Source organism: Podarcis cretensis (genome assembly GCF_951804945.1).
Source record: "Podarcis cretensis genome assembly, chromosome: 2".
NCBI classification, from domain to species: domain Eukaryota; kingdom Metazoa; phylum Chordata; class Lepidosauria; order Squamata; family Lacertidae; genus Podarcis; species Podarcis cretensis.
In genome coordinates this window covers 6,744,207-6,761,869 of record NC_137171.1, presented here as the reverse complement: position 1 = coordinate 6,761,869, position 17,663 = coordinate 6,744,207, and the positions used below count along the sequence as shown (strand labels likewise).

General features: G+C 46.1%; 2 protein-coding genes and 1 long non-coding RNA gene across 6 annotated transcripts in view; 1 reads left to right on the top strand and 2 right to left on the bottom strand.

Annotated features, from left to right (window-relative positions):
• Positions 1–140: 140 nt before the first annotated feature.
• ZBTB39 (zinc finger and BTB domain containing 39) lies at positions 141–6,792 on the bottom strand. Of its 3 annotated transcripts, none has more exons than XM_079966697.1 (3): positions 6,657–6,792; positions 2,899–5,147; positions 141–512 (listed from the first exon to the last, which is right to left on the bottom strand). In XM_079966697.1, the coding sequence occupies exon 2, from the start codon at positions 5,031–5,033 to the stop codon at positions 2,934–2,936; it is 2,100 nt and encodes a 699-aa protein (XP_079822823.1). In that variant the 5' UTR covers positions 5,034–5,147; positions 6,657–6,792; the 3' UTR covers positions 141–512; positions 2,899–2,933. The 3 variants fall into 3 exon arrangements, with proteins under 3 accessions (XP_079822823.1, XP_079822822.1, XP_079822821.1); XM_079966696.1 differs by lacking the exon at positions 141–512 and adding an exon at positions 6,028–6,172 and having other exon boundaries at positions 2,426–5,147; positions 6,657–6,747; XM_079966695.1 differs by lacking the exon at positions 141–512 and having other exon boundaries at positions 2,426–5,147.
• Positions 6,183–17,663, top strand: part of LOC307210826 — a 12,683-nt gene continuing 1,202 nt past the window's right edge. Inside the window, exon 1 of the long non-coding RNA XR_013836159.1 lies at positions 6,183–6,263. This is a non-coding gene — a long non-coding RNA (uncharacterized lncRNA). The remainder of the gene's footprint in view (positions 6,264–17,663) is intronic.
• TAC3 (tachykinin precursor 3) overlaps positions 15,249–17,663 on the bottom strand; it is a 25,144-nt gene continuing 22,729 nt past the window's right edge. For both annotated transcript variants that reach the window (XM_079966966.1, XM_079966965.1), the window contains one exon: positions 15,249–15,659. The gene's annotated coding sequence lies outside the window, so the exon portion shown is untranslated. The remainder of the gene's footprint in view (positions 15,660–17,663) is intronic.

Genomic DNA, 17,663 nt, shown 5'->3' with positions numbered 1-17,663 from the left:
TGCCTAAGTGCTTTTTCTCCTTGACAAAAATCAAAGCAGTCAATCTTCACAACACCCTTAGAGGTAGGTACTGTAAGCAGAGAGCAAAGCAACCTGACCAAGGCTGCCCTACTGGAATTACTGTCAGAGCTGAGTTTTCCATCCCCCCCCCCCCCCCACAAATAGGTCAGGGCTAGAGCAGCATTATGTGGATTTCTGTTTTTCTTTAACAACAGTGTTTTCATATACAGAAGCCTGGAAGCCTATTTGTACATACCACTGGTTTTTAAGACTCCAGGACTTCCTCCTTATGAGGTAGTTTGCAATAAACTTAGGGGCAGATCTCAAGCCAGCTGCTACATTTGTTAACGTTGGCTTCTCTCATCCACCACCCCCCGCCTGGATTTCACATAGTACTGCACTTAGAAAGCATAACGTACAACCTATAGGATAAAGCCACAAGTGTAGTTCAAACTGAGTCAGGATCTGTGCCCTGTGATCAATCTGTTCTGTTGCATCCCTCCAGAAAGCACCTGTCAGGGTTGCAGGAAAAGGAAAAGGAAAAGGAAGGTAGGTTACAACCTCACTTCAAAAGACAGCATAATTGTTATTGTCAATTACACAAGCACACGCTGGTTTTTCATTGCCACAAGGGACAAACACCCAGAGGCATTTCAGATGACAAAAAACCCCATATGCTAGCACAAATCCAGTACCACTGTAATAAAGGGGGGGGGGATACCTTGCTATTGTGTAAAAATTAAAAAGAAGAGGAGAAGTGTGTTCGAGGCTGGAGGGGGAAAGTGCACAGCCCTTAAAGAACTTAAAAACAAAAACAAAAACAAATCAATTGATGGTGTTTTCCACTACTTCTTGATGATGGGCTAAATAAGCATTCCAGCATGAGAGCACTCAAACTCTAAAGACGACTTTACAAATATTAATGAGAATAAAACCTTTTAAAAGTTTATATAATTGCTCTGCGATGGAGATAGGGGGAATTAATGTTGCTCCATGTTTGTGATGTCATGCTGCCCAAGGATGAAGAGACATATAATTTAAGAATGACCCTTCGTTGCAAATTCTTTATCCTCCCAGTTTAAATAATCTGTATGACAAACACGCATCCTATCAAGTCAAATGCTGGATTGACCACTAGACTTGTCCTTCTTGGTGAAGTAATGGGTATTAGGAAATTGATGCCATCCACAGCCGGCTTTTGCTGCAAACTTGCAGAACTGGGTGTTTTGGATAAATTTGTTTGGGTTTGTTTTTTGGTCAGAGCATAATCCTGGAGAAAAGGTCTATTTGTACTGAGTGGTAAAGGCACATTCAAACTGGCCTCACTGCTGTACAAAAATTACATCTCTTCATTCCAATAGCACCTGTGACACCAACACAACCACATTGTACATGGCACGGTCAGAGTGGATGTGCTAGAAGGTGGTGTGGGGCGAGGAGAGGAGAGGGAGTGATTGCTTTTTCTCCTTCAACAAAATGCTAAATAATAGGATACCCCTGCAACAAAAGTGCTACTTTGAGAAGATGTATGAATCCCTCCAAAAAAAAATGATTAAGAGCTGAATATTTAATATGCAACCCCCCCTTCAAAAAAGAGAGATAATAATCTGCCCTAAACCTGTCATTCCTCCTTCCAGAGACATTTCCTTAAGGCAACAATATATTTTCAAACAGAATTAACAGTGCAATAATACACATAACGAGGCTGAAGTAAGCCCCGCTGAGATCAATGAGACTTATTCCCAGCTGTGTATAGAACTGCAACCTAAAACCCTGGCACTGTCCACAGAGCTATGTCAAAGACTTTCAAGAATGTGACCCCTGGGACATTCATCTCAATGTTCAAGACACCAGCACTCAGTTAATATTGCTGGAGGAAAGGAAGGAGCCCCAAAGCTGTTTTATGATGCCCTAAGAACACTTCTTTTTTGAAAGTGGATGTTGGAGATGCAACACTATTGCTAAAGCCTCTATATGCTTATACTCAAAGCTAAGAGTCCTTTCTAGGGCACCCCTTAAAAAAAAAAAAAATCCAGAATGTTCACATTTGGCAAAACTCTCCTGCATTCCACCACACCATTTTTATGCCCTCTTTTGATTTTGTTAAAGTGGAACTTTGTAAAACCAACTCACAGTTTCATGGAAAAGGGCAAAAGGCAGAGGCTGGGTGCGAACTGAAAAAACCCAAAACAACTGGCCTAATCTGCTACTGTGGCTTTTTCTGACAGTTTTTACCTACAGAAATCAGCAAGTGACATGGAAATCAGCCCTAAGGAACACGAATGTCTGCAGATCACATGGTTGCACAGGAGGAAGAAATGGCCATATATATGGCAATCCTGGTGGGAGGGAAATACAAAAGTATTGACACGAAGCTAAGGCTAAGAATGCAAAGCACAAGGCAGAGAGCGAGTCACCATTAAACAAAGGTGGACTTACCTCTGAGTAAGCGTGCTGGGGACTGCACTGTAAGTTTTTATAGAACTTCTACCCTCCCAATAGCAGCACATAAACAATTCCTTTTACCCCCCCCCCCACTTTCTCTCCTGCTATCCCTACTGATGTGTAGCATTAATATATCTTAGCAGCATAAATCTTTTCAAGATCTCAAATTAGAGATGGAGGGAGGAGAGATATGAAGTGTGAAACCTATCCGTTGAAGGAGGGGGGCACAGCCTGTTTCTAAGACTTGAAATAATGAGCCCTGGACTCGGCAGGAGGTAAACAGACAGGTTTCTCAAGAACAGTAACACATGTAACGTGCTGTTGTTTTCACAGAACGACGATTTAAGAAACCCTCTAACAAGGCAAAGGGAAATAAAGTACAATGCTGATGATGCCTGACCATTAAAATGTAAATTTGTTTTTTTAAAAAACAGAAACAAGCTTCTTTGCTACCTGCAAGTAGTGCTTACTCCGCAAATACTGCTACATTAGCTGTCTGTATTTTTCTCCGTATCTTTGGAATGGATGATGTACATGAAAGTTTGTTCAATGGTGAAGTCAGGTGGAAGGCTGCCTTTGTGCACACCTATATGCTTGCTCATAAGGTTAAGGGTAGAGCTGTAGTGCCCACAAACTGTGCACCGGTACATGAGAGCCCCAGAGTGTGTCTTCAGGTGGCACTTGATGGTGGAACGCCCACGGAAGAACTTGTGGCACACTTTGCACTGATATGGCTTCTCCCCTGTGTGGATCCGCCGGTGGTAATTGAATTCGCTTGTGTGGGCAAATCTCTTCCCGCACACCTTGCAGCTGTACTTACTGTTTCCAGGTTGGCTCTGAAGAGCCACATCTTCACTTAGGAACTCCTCTGTCAGCTTCCTCTTCTGCAGAGCTTGCTGGTGGAGTCGGTCGCCAAAACTGGGCCGGACAAGGTCCAAGCCAGAGCTGCACTTGTGCTGGCTCACATGGTAGCGGTAAGCAGCTTCCAGCTTAAAAGCTTGGCCACAGTAGTGACACCGAAAGAGGGCTTCCTCCATGCTTTGGTGGACTGCCATGTGCTTCTCCAGGAGGTGCCTGTCCACAAAACTGTTGGCACAAACGGAGCAAGAAAAAACAGAAATGCCCAAGTGGGAAAGGGTGTGCCACATCAAGCTGCAGAGATTGAGGTGCCGCTGGTCACACACGCCACATGTTTGGCTTTTCAAGTTAACATGGTCCAAGATGTGGCCCCGAACCATATGAAAATCCTTGGCAAGGGGTTTCCCACAGGTGGCACATGCCAAATCCCCACTGAACAAGTTGACCTTCCCTATAAGTGGGTCACTAGGATGGATGATAATGTTGTTGTCAAACACCCCTTCGCGGCGGTGAAGGCTGAGCTGCCACTGGGTGAAAAACTTAGTCTCACACATATCACAGGAGAAGAGGAATATCCCAATGTGAGACAGGACGTGGGTGACTCTGGAGTTCCTGTCTTGGAAATGGGTCTCGCAGACTTTGCAGTTGCCAGTCAGGAGGTCCACATGGTCTCTGGCATGTTGGCGGATCAGCTGTATGTTGGGCTCTAAAACCTTTTTGCACACTTGACAGGGCATGGCCTTGTTATCACGGTTGTCATTCTCAAAGGATAGCTCCTCTTCACTGTCATCGCTCAGCTCAATAACTTCCTCTGCAGCACCTAGCTCCTCGCTGGGATCTTCAAAATGTAGTTCATCTTCCCCTAGATCTTCTAGCTGCAGCTCATCCATCTGCCCAAAGCCCTGGTCTTTGGAGTGATCACTATTGCTAGGGCAGGAGTTGCTGCCTGTTGATATATCCAGTGATGCATCCGAAGCAAAAAAATTGCCTTTGTTGTAATCCCCGTTGTTCTGGAGTTTATATGGATGACATGAGTTGACAGTGGTTTGAACAGCCATGCTGACATTGCTGAGACCAGCCTGTGTCACAATGCTCATGGCACCAGTAAACTGTGCTGGTGATTCCCATTCTTCGGTTTTGGGAGTCTGCTGGTGCATTAAGTTATGGCTGCCTTCATTTGCAGAATCTTCTTTGTAGCCACCTGGTGCTTCACTCTGCATACTGCAACTCCGCTCTGGTCCCGGGTGCTCCCCACTGTTTCGGATTTCACCCAGGGCATGGTTCGGCTCAGTCGACATGCCAGTTGGCCGGCTTTCACCTGAGACAGAAGGTTGTTTCGTGTTGGCTGAGTTTTCCAAGTCTGGGAACGTGGAATGGCAAGCCTTCAGCAAATCATCCATGCCCAGTTTTTCAGCGACCTCGTAAATGACACCCACATTGATCAGGTCTGTAAAGAGCTCTGAGGTATAGACAAAGTTCAGAATCTTTTCAAAGTTGGCTGGAGTAATGAAATCCACCACGTAGGTGCGGGTCACATCCAGACCTGCACTGAGGAAAAGGTTCTGGAAGTAGCCTGCTGCACACGCCAGCACTGCTTTGTGTGCAGGGAAGGTACGGCTACCCACCACAATGGTAACATCACACATAGTCTCTGACAACCGGCATTTGTTAAGCTCCCTCAACAGGTTGTTGGGGTGGTCAGTGCTGTGCAGCTTGATCCTCATGCCCATCTTGACAGCTGCTGAAAACCTCCTTCTCCTGCTCACTTCTTGTTTACTCCTGTCCGTTCCTCAGCTGCACCAGAAGGTGGCTTCCAGGCTCTGGAGCTCACCTGGCAAGGTCTTCTAGAGAGGAGAAAACGAAAAGTTAGTTTCTGTTCTTACTGGTTTTGAATGAAGCCCAAAATATAATAAACCTAAAATATTAGAAGGCCACCTTGGACATTCTGTAACGGGAAAGGTGGAGTAAAGATGATTTTAATAAAAAAGAAAACGCCATACATTTATTATTTATATTACAAGGAAACATAGCTGCTTTTGACAAAATGCTCTGAGGGTGTGAGGTGGGAAAGAGCGTGGTGCATATACTACAAATTAGAGAGTCAGGATGTAGCATCACTCTGCGTAACGTAACATTACACACTTCCATACTATTTTCTACGTCTACTTATTCACAGTTCTGGAACCAGTTCACCAGCTATCTTTCCATCAGACATATAACAGTAATTCTCCAAATTGGGGGCAGGGGGAGTGTGATTGCCAGTTCACACCATTCCCTTTCAGGTTGTTCAAAACTGCTATTCCTGACTATGTTTATTTTTTTCCTTTTAGTCTTTGTCACACTTTCAGAAAACCTCCTTTTTAAAGACACACATTTTCTGTGAAAATAAGTTCTACTAACCCCTTTTAACAACTGGACTGAAAGTTTTAAAACTTGGTTGGCAGAAGGCCAAAAGACTAGAAATTTAAACTCCCCTCTGCACATTTCCTTCCAGACACAACCTGTTGTCTCTTTGTTTATGAGCCACCAGGTGGGTTTTAACTTTTAACCCAGCTGACCAACACAATAAAATAAATATGTGCAGTGCAAAACTCATGTTAAAACTCCCTTGTGTTCATTCCTAAGGTTCTGTGCATTAACCAAGCAGGCAGGGATGCTATCTTAGCGCAATTTCAAGCACTCTGGGCCCCTTATGCCCACCATGAAAACGAAAGGAAACTCAACTCTGCATCACAGCAGGATGGAAGAATACGGAATAGCTGTTCACTAAGGCAGAAGAAGGCTCTATGCCCCTTCTTCATGCAACAACATGAGGTGACGGGGATCTCTTCATAACCAAAGTGAATGATGACGACGATGGACATCATCACTGCAAAAAAAAGAGAGAGAGATGCAAGTGCAAATAGGTTTGAGGCGCCAGGTTCTGCCAGGGTCGTGAACACCATTTCTTTCTCTTTTTGGTAAGTCCAGGAGATGTGGAAGTAACGTTAAAACTGGAGTGATGGGGAGGGGAGGGTCTCTCTCATTTGGCAAGTGGGGAGGAGAAACGGGCCTGGGGGGCAGGTGAGACCCAGAGGTGGAGGGAGGGGGGAGAGGAGAGCGGCCCAAAGTGGGAGGGGGAAGAAGTTTGGACTGGAAAGGGGGGGAAAGTGCGGGCGAGTGTGGGATGGAGGGCAAGGCGAGGCGCAGGAGGGAGGCGAGGCAGAGCAAGCCCCGGGGGGGGGGGGGCGAAGGAGGAGAAGGGGCTCCTTGGCGAAGGCGAAGCGGAGAAAGGGGCGAGCGGGGCGGGAAGTGCGAGGGGAGCGGCGCCTGAGGGGAAGGAGCTGCTCTGCTCCGGGGAGGCGGCCCCTTACCCGGGAGGCGGCGGCGGGCACCATCCCCGCGACTCTCTCGCACCCACACAAAGGGCTCCGGCTCCCCCGGCCCGGCCTCCCTGCCCGCCCGGCCTCGCCGAGGAGGCGCTGCTCCGGACCCGGCCAAGAGGCTCCATCCGGCCCCGAGACGGCCGGGCCCAGCGCCGCCCCCAGCCCCGGAGGGGGCACTGCAGCAGCCCCGGCGGCGGCGGGGAGAGGGGAGAGGGGATCCGCCCGGCTGAGGAGCGAGCCGAGGGGTCGCGGGGGGGGGGGGCTGAGGTAAAACCAAAAGCAGGCCCTTTGCGCCCGCTCAGGGGCACTTTGGCCTGCATCTCAGTTTCTTGGGTTGATTAACGTTATATGTTTCAGTTACAGATAGGTAGCCGTGTTGGTCTGCCATAGTCAAAATAAAAAAAATTCCTTCCAGTAGCACCTTAAAGACCAACTAAGTTAGTACTTGGTATGAGCTTTCGTGTGCATGAAGAATCTGAAGAAGTGTGCATGCACACGAAAGCTCATACCAAGTACTAACTTAAGGTAAAGGTAAAGGTACCCCTGCCCGTACGGGCCAGTCTTGACAGACTCTGGGGTTGTGCGCCCATCTCACTTAAGAGGCCAGGGGCCAGCGCTGTCCGGAGACACTTCCGGGTCACGTGGCCAGCGTGACATCGCTGCTCTGGCGAGCCAGAGCTGCACACGGAAATGCCGTTTACCTTCCCGCTGGTAAGCGGTCCCTATTTATCTACTTGCACCCGGAGGAGCTTTCGAACTACTAGGTTGGCAGGCGCTGGGACCCCAAAAAAGTTCGCTATTAATATACTTCTTAATTGTATTTCAGTTCAACAATTACTTTGATAAAATACATATTTTGTTATGTGCAAATGGCTTTAGAGACCTATTAGGTCCATAAATTACCATATAGCATATATTCAACAGCTGGACATATAAAGGACAGCTGGACATATAAAGGGCCCCATTCCCTTCAGTAGCTTAGGGCCTCATCAAACCTAAATCCAGCCCTGGAGAGGGTTATTCATTCGCTTTGGTTTTGTTTTATTCAGAGCTGGAGTTCCAGCGTGAATGAAATTTTTGGGGAGCCCAGATAAGCCCCACCCTGCACAATTGATCACAAGACGTGTCACAAGCACGCGCACACACCATTGGAATGGAAATGCCCATCAGCTGGGGGAGCATTATTTTATTTGGGAGTGGGGGTGAAGGAGCCCCAAGGAGTTGGCTGTTCAGAGGAGTAGCTAGCCTCCCTTGTACCTTTGGCAAGGAGCTATATTGGTGTCCCCACCCAAGCATGTTCACACCACACTTGTGTCTACACTGGCTCCGTCTTGTCCACAGGATGGAAGATGGCAGGCTCCCCAAGGACATGCTCTACAGGCCCGTTTCTGCATTACAAAGATGTCTGCAAGATAATAATAATAATAATAATAATAATAATAATAATTTATTATTTATACCCCGCCCTTCTGGCTGGGTTTCGCCAGCCACTCTGGGCGGCTTCCAAAAGAATATTAAAATACTGTGATACATCAAACATTAACAGCATCCCTAAAAAGAGCCGCCTTCAGATGTCTTCTAAAAGTCTGGTAGTTGCTGTTCTCTTTGACATCTGGTGGGAGGGCGTTCCACAGGGAGGGTGCCACTACCGAGAAGGCCCTCTGCCTGGTTCCCTGTAACTTGGCTTCTTGCAGTGAGGGAACCACCAGAAGGCCCTCGGTGCTGGACCTCAGTGTCCGGGTAGAACAATGGGGGTGGAGACGCTCCTTCAGGTATACTGGACCAAGACTGTTTAGGGCTTTAAAGGTCAGCACCAACACTTTGAATTGTGCTCGGAAACGTACTGGGAGCCAATGTAGGTCTTTCAAGACCGGTGTTATATGGTCTCGGCGGCCACTCCCAGTCACCAGTCTGGCTGCTGCGTTCTGGATTAGTTGTAGTTTCCGAGTCACCTTCAAAGGTAGCCCCACGTAGAGTGTGTTGCAGTAGTCCAAGCGGGAGATAACCAGAGCATGCACCACTCTGGCGAGACAGTCCGCAGGCAGATAGGGTCTCAGCCTGCGTACCAGATGGAGCTGGTACACAGCTGCCCTGGACACGGATTTAACCTGTGCCTCCATGGACAGCTGTGAGTCCAAAATGACTCCCAGGCTGCGCACCTGGTCCTTCAGGGGCACAGTTACCCCATTCAGGACCAGGGACTCCTCCACACCCGCCCACCTCCTGTCCCCCAGAAACAGTACTTCTGTCTTGTCAGGATTCAATGTCAATCTGTTAGCCGCCATCCATCCTCCAACAGCTTCCAGACACTCACACAGGACCGTCACCGCCTTCACTGGTTCTGATTTGAAAGAGAGATAGAGCTGGGTATCATCCGCATACTGATGAACACCCAGCCCAAACCCCCTGATGATCTCTCCCAGCGGCTGCATGTAGATGTTAAGAAGCATGGGGGAGAGGACAGAACCCTGAGGCACCCCACAAGTGAGAGCCCAGGGGACTGAACACTCATCCCCCACCACCACTTTCTGAACACGGCCCAGGAGGAAGGAGCGGAACCACTGTATGACAGTGCCCCCAGCTCCCAGCCCCTCAAGACGGTCCAGAAGGATGTTATGGTCGATGGTATCAAACGCCGCTGAGAGATCCATCCGAACTAGGAAACAGCTCTCACCTTTGTCCCTAGCCCGCCGGAGATCATCAACCAGTGCGACCAAGGCAGTTTCAGTCCCATGATGAGGCCTGAATCCCGACTGGAAGGGATCCAAGTGGTCAGCTTCTTCCAGGCGTGCCTGGAGTTGTTCAGCAACCACTCGCTCAATCACCTTTCCCAAGAATGGAAGATTTGAGACTGGGCGATAGTTGGCCATCGTGGCCGCATCTAAAGATGGTTTTTTAAGAAGCGGTTTAATAACCGCCTCTTTCAGTGGGTCTGGGAAGGCTCCCTCACGGAGGGAAGCATTCACCATCCCACAAAGCCCATCGCCCAGTCCTTCCCGGCTAGCTTTTATAAGCCAGGATGGGCAAGGATCAAGGAGACAGGTGGTTGGTTTCACTCGTCCAAGCAGCCTGTCCACATCCTCGGAGGTAACAGATTGGAATTGATCCCACGCAATTTGACTAGACAGGACTCTAGCACTCTCCCGCCCGGGTCCTGCTCCCATGGTGGCGTCTACCTCTTCCCGAATCTGAGCGACTTTATCTGCAAAAAACTTAGCAAAATCATTGCAGGAGATCATGTGGCCTGTACTGGGCCCCGATGTAGCAGGTGGGTCTGCTAAATTGCGGACCACCTGAAAAAGTCTCCTGCTGCTGTTTTCTGCAGATGCAATAGAGGCGGTGAAGAAAGTCTTCTTCGCCGTTGCTACCGCCACTTGGTAGGCTCGACAGATGTCTGGCAATATCAGTCCTGCTGTGTGAGAATCCCTTGCAGATGACCACAGTGCCTGGAGACAGTCAGGTCATGCATCCCTAGCAGTGACCATTGGAGGAACGGCCTCTGGGAGGGGGAACACACAGAGAAGAAATGTCATGGTGCATCTGCAGCAGCACAACCACACACCTTCATCTGCCCCAGCTGCAACAAAACATGTCTCTCCCGTATCGAACCCTACAGCCACAGAAGGCACTGCAACTTTCCAACAGATTGACTTCACCCCCACCCAAGGGCCCATTGTCTCCCAAGACTGATGGATGCCAACCTGTAATTAGTTAATGTATTCTCATTTTGTGTTTTTCTGTTGTGAATCGCCCTAGTATCTTCAGATGAGGGGAAGTATGGAAATTTAATAAATATAAATAAAAAAATGGGTTCCAGCTTGAGCCCTGGAATGGGAATGGGAGCTGTGCTGCCGAAGCCCTAGTACAGATTGAACCCCAGTTGCTGGGTGTTTAAAAACTTTTCTTCCTCTTTTCTTTTTACATGTATATCCTGCCTTGCAAGTTGCCGCTTTCCTGGAGCTCAAGATGGTGTAATGTGGTTGTTGAAGATTGAAAGGTGTTTGGTTGTCAGATTAAGCCTGGGGAACAAGGGAGTAGTTAGCTGTCCATTGCTCTCCATTGGTGGTGAAGAAATGGAGAAGGTCTGGTGTCCAGCCCAACAGGAAAGGGGGGTTTGAAATCCTCTTTGCTAAAATGCACACCTGCAAATTCTATCCCATTCTGCCCACCTGGAAAAAAGTGATGTATTTCATAAACTTGCACATTTTGGATGAAGCACGCAAACAGCTCATTCCCTGGATGTTATGTGCTGCTTCTCACCTTACATTTATGTAGGTGTAGGCCATGCAGAAAGGGATGCGGGTGGTGCTGTGGGTTAAACCACAGAGCCTATGACTTGCCGATCAGAAGGTTGGTGGTTCGAATCCCCGCGACAGGGTGAGCTCCCGTTTGGTCCCAGCTCCTGCCAACCTAGCAGTTCGAAAGCACGTCAAAGTGCAAGTAGATAAATAGGTACCGCTCCAGCAGGAAGGTAAGCGACGTTTTCATGTGCTGCTCTGGTTCGCCAGAAGCAGCTTAGTCATGCTGGCCACATGACCCAGAAGCTATACGCCGGCTCCCTCGGCCAATAAAGTGAGATGAGCGTCGCAGCCCCAGAGTTGGTCACGACTGGACCAAATGGTCAGGGGTCCCTTTACCTTTACCTAGGCCATGCAGAACATGTTTGTTTGTGTGTGTGCATGCACATGACAAATTGGGGATGGTCCAAATCGTGTGTGTGTGGTCCATGTGGTGCCACCAGTTTCTATGGTGGCAAAAATGTAAAACAGTAGTTAACTAACTACTGCCTAAGGCAGATCCCAGCACCTTGCCTAATGCCCAGGACTTTGGTCTAAGCAGGACTGGGGAATTTGTAGCTCCCCAGATGTTGTTGGGCTACCAACTCCCACCATCCCTGACACTGTCCACACTGGTGGGGCTGGTGGGAGATTGAGTCCAATATGTGGAGGGCCACAATTTCTCTTGCCTGATCTAAAGGAATGTGATGCAGCTAACCGGGTCCAGGCACTGTCAGTGCCTGGATAACAGATGGCCTGGGGACCCTAGCTGCACTGCCTTGAGGCAGAAAATGAATTAAAAGTGGCCATGACGCAAGTGCATGCATAACAGGGGTATAAAGGTTCCAGGTGCAGAGGCCTGGCTTGTTATATGAAGGTGAGATTCAATAGATTCTATAGATTCAAAAGAAACATTTCCCCTGATTCTGATAAGGTAGGGAAGTAGCCAGTGCATGAGAAACTTGCCTTGGAAAATCCAGTGTGGTGTAGTGGTTAGTGTTGGACTAGACCTGGGAGACCAGAGTTCAAAACTCCACTCAGCTATGAAGCTTACTGGGCCACTCACTGACTCTCGGACTAATCTACCTCACAGGGTTGTTGGAGGGATTAAATGAGGGGGAGAACCATATATGAGACCTTGAGTTCTTTGGAGAAAAGGATGGGATATACCATATTTTGCTCTATAAGACTCACTTTTTCCCTCCTAAAAAGTAAGGGGAAATGTGTGTGCATCTTATGGAGCGAATGCAGGCTGCGCAGCTATCACAGAAGCCAGAACAGCAAGAGGGATTGCTGCTTTCACTGCACAGTGATCCCTCTTGCTGTTGTGGCTTCTGAGATTCAGAATTTTTTCCCCCTTGTTTTCCTCCTCCAAAAACTAGGTGCGTCTTGTGGTCTGGTGCATCTTATAGAGCGAAAAATACGGTAAATGCAGTAAAAAGCCCTCTCAACCCACCATCCAATCCTGACAACGGGGAACTTTAAAAATTCTTAGCATAATGAGCACTCTTGTCTCCTTCAGAAATGCTCGGATGAGTAAAAGCCCTCATTTTAGGTAGCATGATAAGCGCTTCCCAAAGGTGCTTTGATCATTATATTGTACTGAAGCAGCTAGTCGCTTAATTTGACTGGGGCCCTCTTATGTAACCGAACAATTTGCTCTGGTTATTACAAAGCTGCAATATAAAGTTAAACACACAAGATGGCAGTCTTCCATCAGTATCCAGAGAACCTTATTTTCCTAGTGTGGGAGCAGCAGCAGAAATTCTTTTTCCTGCAAAGTTTTGTGTAAATACTGTTTTTTGGTGTCCCCCCCTTTTTCCCCCCCATCACTCCCAGGGAGGTCTCTTGGATTTTAAGATGTAATGTACCTTTTCAGATAGCGGAGACAGCAGATAGGCAGAGCCTACGGGGCATTTTCCCCCTGTTAAATTACCCTTGTTGCTAATCCAAAATAGGATTATTTATTCTTTCTGAAGTCAATTTTTCTGAAGTGAATGGCTTTTGTGCTACAGCAGGGCAGACAAATGCAGAATTTTCTATGGGAACTGATGCTTCTGATGCACAAAAGAAACAACTCTGTAAATAAGCAGTGTGTTCTTTGATATCCATGATTATTTTATCATTTGTCTGGACTTATTTCAAAGCCACAAGCTTTTTATATTTTCCTTGCCAGTTGATTTCAGCATAAATACTGATGTGAAGAGTTGCACTAGGAATGCAGAAAGTTGTGTGTGGGGAAGAAACTTGGAACCATTTTCACTTACAAGTGTTTAATTTAAATGTTTTTTAAAGGGGGATGGAAATGGAAAATTGAAGTGAGAAGAAACAGTTCCATGGAAATATATCCAAGAGGGGACTATAGTACATTCAGTACTACTACTTCACAAACACAAGGTTCTCAAACCATCTGTAAGCATATCACTGAGAATGTAGACCTCTAATGGGTGGACTCTAGAGCCAAGATTTTAATGTCCTGTGCTTGCTGAATTTGTTGTATAGAGAGGCAGGTGCCAGCTTGCTGCCTGCCCAATTTGATGGATACATTTTAGAGGTTTCAGTACTGTGGAATCAAATATAGTATGAGGAACCCTTTCCACAGATTCCATGTTTTGATAACTTGCTCACCTCAGCTTACTCTTTAATCCTTACTACAGATCTGTTTTCTTGTGCCAAATGAACAAGACACACCAAAGCAGACAAGATTAGTGAATGCACATAGCAAGGTTTTTCTCAGTTTGGATTGATGCTAGGTTGGAGGAAATTGCATCACAATGTATCACTTTCATAAGAAGTGACAGGATAAATACAGAATAGATATGGATTGTAGCTAACGTCATACGTACACTGCTTCCCAAAGCAGTGGTGGGAGCAGACTAAATACAGACTGCCTACATGGCTCCTCCAGAAATAATTAAGTTAAAAGATACATCTAATAGCGTGATGTACCTCACAGCCCAGGCAGGCAAATCAAAAACAGCATACTATGAGATATACTGATATGCATTAAAGAAATAACAGTAATAAAATTGTAATTAGTGAATCATACTTAATTGAATTACCTTACATAAAATGCCAAACAAAATAAATGGGAGGAACAAAAAGAACACACTATTAATTGTGATAGAATCACACAGCAAAATAAGATACTGTAGACTACTAAATATGCATATTTTGCCGTGTGCATTAATTTTATGTAAAATGAACAGTGGTAGAATGTTGAACATAAGGGCTGTTTTGCAATTATGGTAAATCTGCAACGGTTGCTTTCAATCACTCTTTTGTGCTGTTACAATGCAAATGCATGAAGCCACCTTATGCTGAGTTCATCTAGTTCAGTACGGTAACAATTCTGACCACGGGTGTTTAGCACAGGACAATTTCCTCCACAGACAGCAGAGAAGAAATGTGTAGAGTAATTTAAAATGAATTCCGTGATAAATGTTGAAGGCTGATGTGGCTGGCCACTGCTGGAAACCGAATGCAGGACTAGAATAGAATATTAGTTTGCTCCATCAAGGCTTTTGGATTCTGATATTATGCATGGCTGAAGAAGGCATGGGGAACCTGCACCACTCCACTGTTGGATCACAACACCCATCATCCCTGACTAAACTGGCTGGGGCAGGTGGGAGCTGGAGTCTGACAACATCTGAAGAGCCACAGGTCCTCCGTCCTTGGAAAAGAAAAAAACCTCTACCCAGGCCCAGGAACAGAATGAGGTTAACTCGAACTTCAGAGCCCAGTTCCAGTGAATTAACTTTCAGTGAGGCTGCATTTTAGCAATTCCACCTATCTGGCTCAACTTCCAAGCAGGTCTGAGGCCAGGTCCATCTCATTTGAAAAAATAATTAATTGGAGAACAGAGGTGCTGTGTTATTGGCAGAAAGGGGTAGACTGTGGCGCTGAAGAAGCTGGGGAACTTACAGATGGGGAATGTAAACACATGAAGAAGCAGCTCAAGAGGCAAATTTCTAGCTGACACTGTGAGACCAAGGAAGGTTCTATCCTGCTAACCAGGATTCTATAATATTCTCTGAGTGTTTCAGTGTTTCAGGCAGAAGCGTTTCCCGGCCATCCGCACCCGAGATAGTTTTCAATCAGAAATACTGGGGATTGAGTCTGGGACTTTATGTGCACAGATCATAGCTTTTTATGATTGAACTATGCCCAGACTCTCATCAACAACTTGCACTGTAGGCCAGTAAGTTACACCATTTTAAACTATGTTGGTTTGTTTTGTGACAGCAGAATCCCCTCCACAATTTTATTAAATATCAAACAAAGAACGAGAGACACACAGTGGCAGGTCATAAGTAAAAACCCTGTAATTATAGAAGATTTTGAGGTGTTCTTAATCTGTGCCACAAAAGGGTGGGCAGTGAGGGTGATTTTGCTTGTGGCATAGGAGTTTTCTGCAGATCAGGTAAATATGTACACAGAGGGACAAAGCACCATGGGGAAGGGTTACTTTCAGAATTTCCAAACAGTGGACACTAGAGAGTTACAGTGAGGAAAAGGCTGGAATAAAGGGCAGAATCAAGGAAAAGAACATGGCAACAAGGAAGCACAGGACAATATGAGGTCTCCATGGTACATCGAAGGGTTCTGGTTTGGTTGAGAGTGTGCTGGGCTTTGGTGGATGAAATCAGCTTTGTGTTGGTTTCTCGAGGTCCTGCAGACATTGTGATTGTCCACACGCCTACATGGATACCTGTATGAGATATCAAGGGGGGCAGAGAAGGCTGAAGTTAAATTGGTTCCAACATTCAGCACAGTTCCCTGTCTTGGAATCAGGTCTGGGCATGGAAGAAAATGGCAGGCTGGAATCCAAATAGCTGCTTAAATTAGGGGGTCGCCACTGCCATCTGCAATGTTGGCAGGATGGAACATGGAAAAAGGCCACCACCTGTTGAATCATTAGATACATCAATGCTTGTTTCTAGTTCTGAATGGCAATGAAATTTGCATATTTTATGGATTTTACTAGTTGCTGAATACTGTGGTTTATTGTCTTATTTGATTATTTTGGCTTTTACCTACGTTGGGTTCAACCTTAGACAGAGAAAAGCAAGACACAGGTTATTAAAACACAATTTAAAAAAAAATTAGCTGCCTTTCAGACTAGAAAGTGTTTTGACAAATTATGTGCCGCTGAGTCACTGTCTTATTACCAAGTGACTCATAACTGAATTTGAATTCGTGAACTGACTCCACTGCATTGTTAACTCTGTTTCAATTGTGTTTGAAGTGACGTGGGAACAAGGTCTGAAGTGTGAAGCCAATGATATAGCCATTTCACACATGCAGCGTCACTTAGGTATTGTATACACAAACATTATACCAACAACATACACCCACATGCTAATAGTGTTCAGTTAAATACAGTGGTGCCTCGCAAGACGAAAAGAATCCGTTCCGCGAGTCTCTTCGTCTTGCGGAGCAAGACCATTAGCGGTTTAGCGGATTAGCGCTATTATAGCGGCTTAGGGGTTTAGCGGATCAGCTGATAAGCGGCTTAGCGGATCAGCTGTTAAGCGGCTTAGCGGATCAGCTGTTAAGCGGCTTAGCGGCTTAGAAAAAGGGGGGAGGGGAAAAAACCCCGCAGGAACTCGCAAGACATTTTCGTCTTGCGAAGCAAGCCCATAGGGAAATTCGTTTTGCGAAGCACCTCCAAAACGGAAAACCCTTTCATCTAGCGGGTTTTCCGTCTTGCGAGGCATTCGTCTTGCGGGGCACCACTGTATATAGAATTCTTGTAGACACACACAGAAGCACAGGAGCCAGCTAGTAGAAAGTAGTGGGCATAGTATTGATTCATCTGTGTGAGGTTCCCAAAATGCTTGATTTTTCTGTATCCTGAAAATGCATAGCAATTACATTTGGAAGTTAGTGGCTCTGAGGGAAAGCATTGTTCTACAGTCTAAGTGCCATTGGCTTATCAGCAACAGCATTGAAATTACATCACAAATTCATAATCATGGAATAACTACTGTCATTCACCAAATTATTGGAACTGAAGAGTTAACAAAAAAGGAGGTCATACCCATTCACTATGCTAATTGGAGAAATTGCATCAAAAGGAGTTGCAGTTGGCTGTTAACAGCCTGATGTAGATGGTTAATGTTTTCCCAGATGGCTGAAAAAGCAGCTTTGGCATATAACATAGTCCTCATGCAACAGAAAAAGGAGGATAGTTTTATGCTGCAATAAGGACTGAACGGCCAGGGTTCCCTTTACCTTTAGGACATATAACTTTCTCTTTTATTTTCTTAACCAAGTTGGAAAGATTGCCTCCTGAAAGCCACCCCTTGATCAATTCCACCCATTTTATGAATGAAATGATACAGTTAAGAGAAGAGGGTAAACTCATTTTAAAGACACAAGGGGGAAAAAGCTATGAGTTTACTCTCTCTTACTAGCCATACCATGTCATAAGATTTCTGAAAATAATTTCATGACCACTTCTTGTCCAGTGCTTTCTTCCAGAAAAGTGACTGGGCTAACCAATTCTGGTGTAACTTTCCCACTTGTAAATTGCAATCTTGTGAACCCATCAAAGTTGGACTTGTCATGGTCTCTATATCTACATACAGCAACCTATCAAAGTAGCTTTGTTCCTTGTATGAGCATTTCTCTTTAAATATCCTTTTCCCCTGCTCCTGTTGTACTGAATAGATGGCATTAGTGCCAGGTTTGTGGCATCTGCAATGTGCCT

Coding starts and splice junctions, on each gene's coding strand:
- ZBTB39 (XM_079966697.1), bottom strand. CDS start 5,033: ATGGGCATGAGGATCAAGCTGCACAGCACTGACCACCCCAACAACCTG.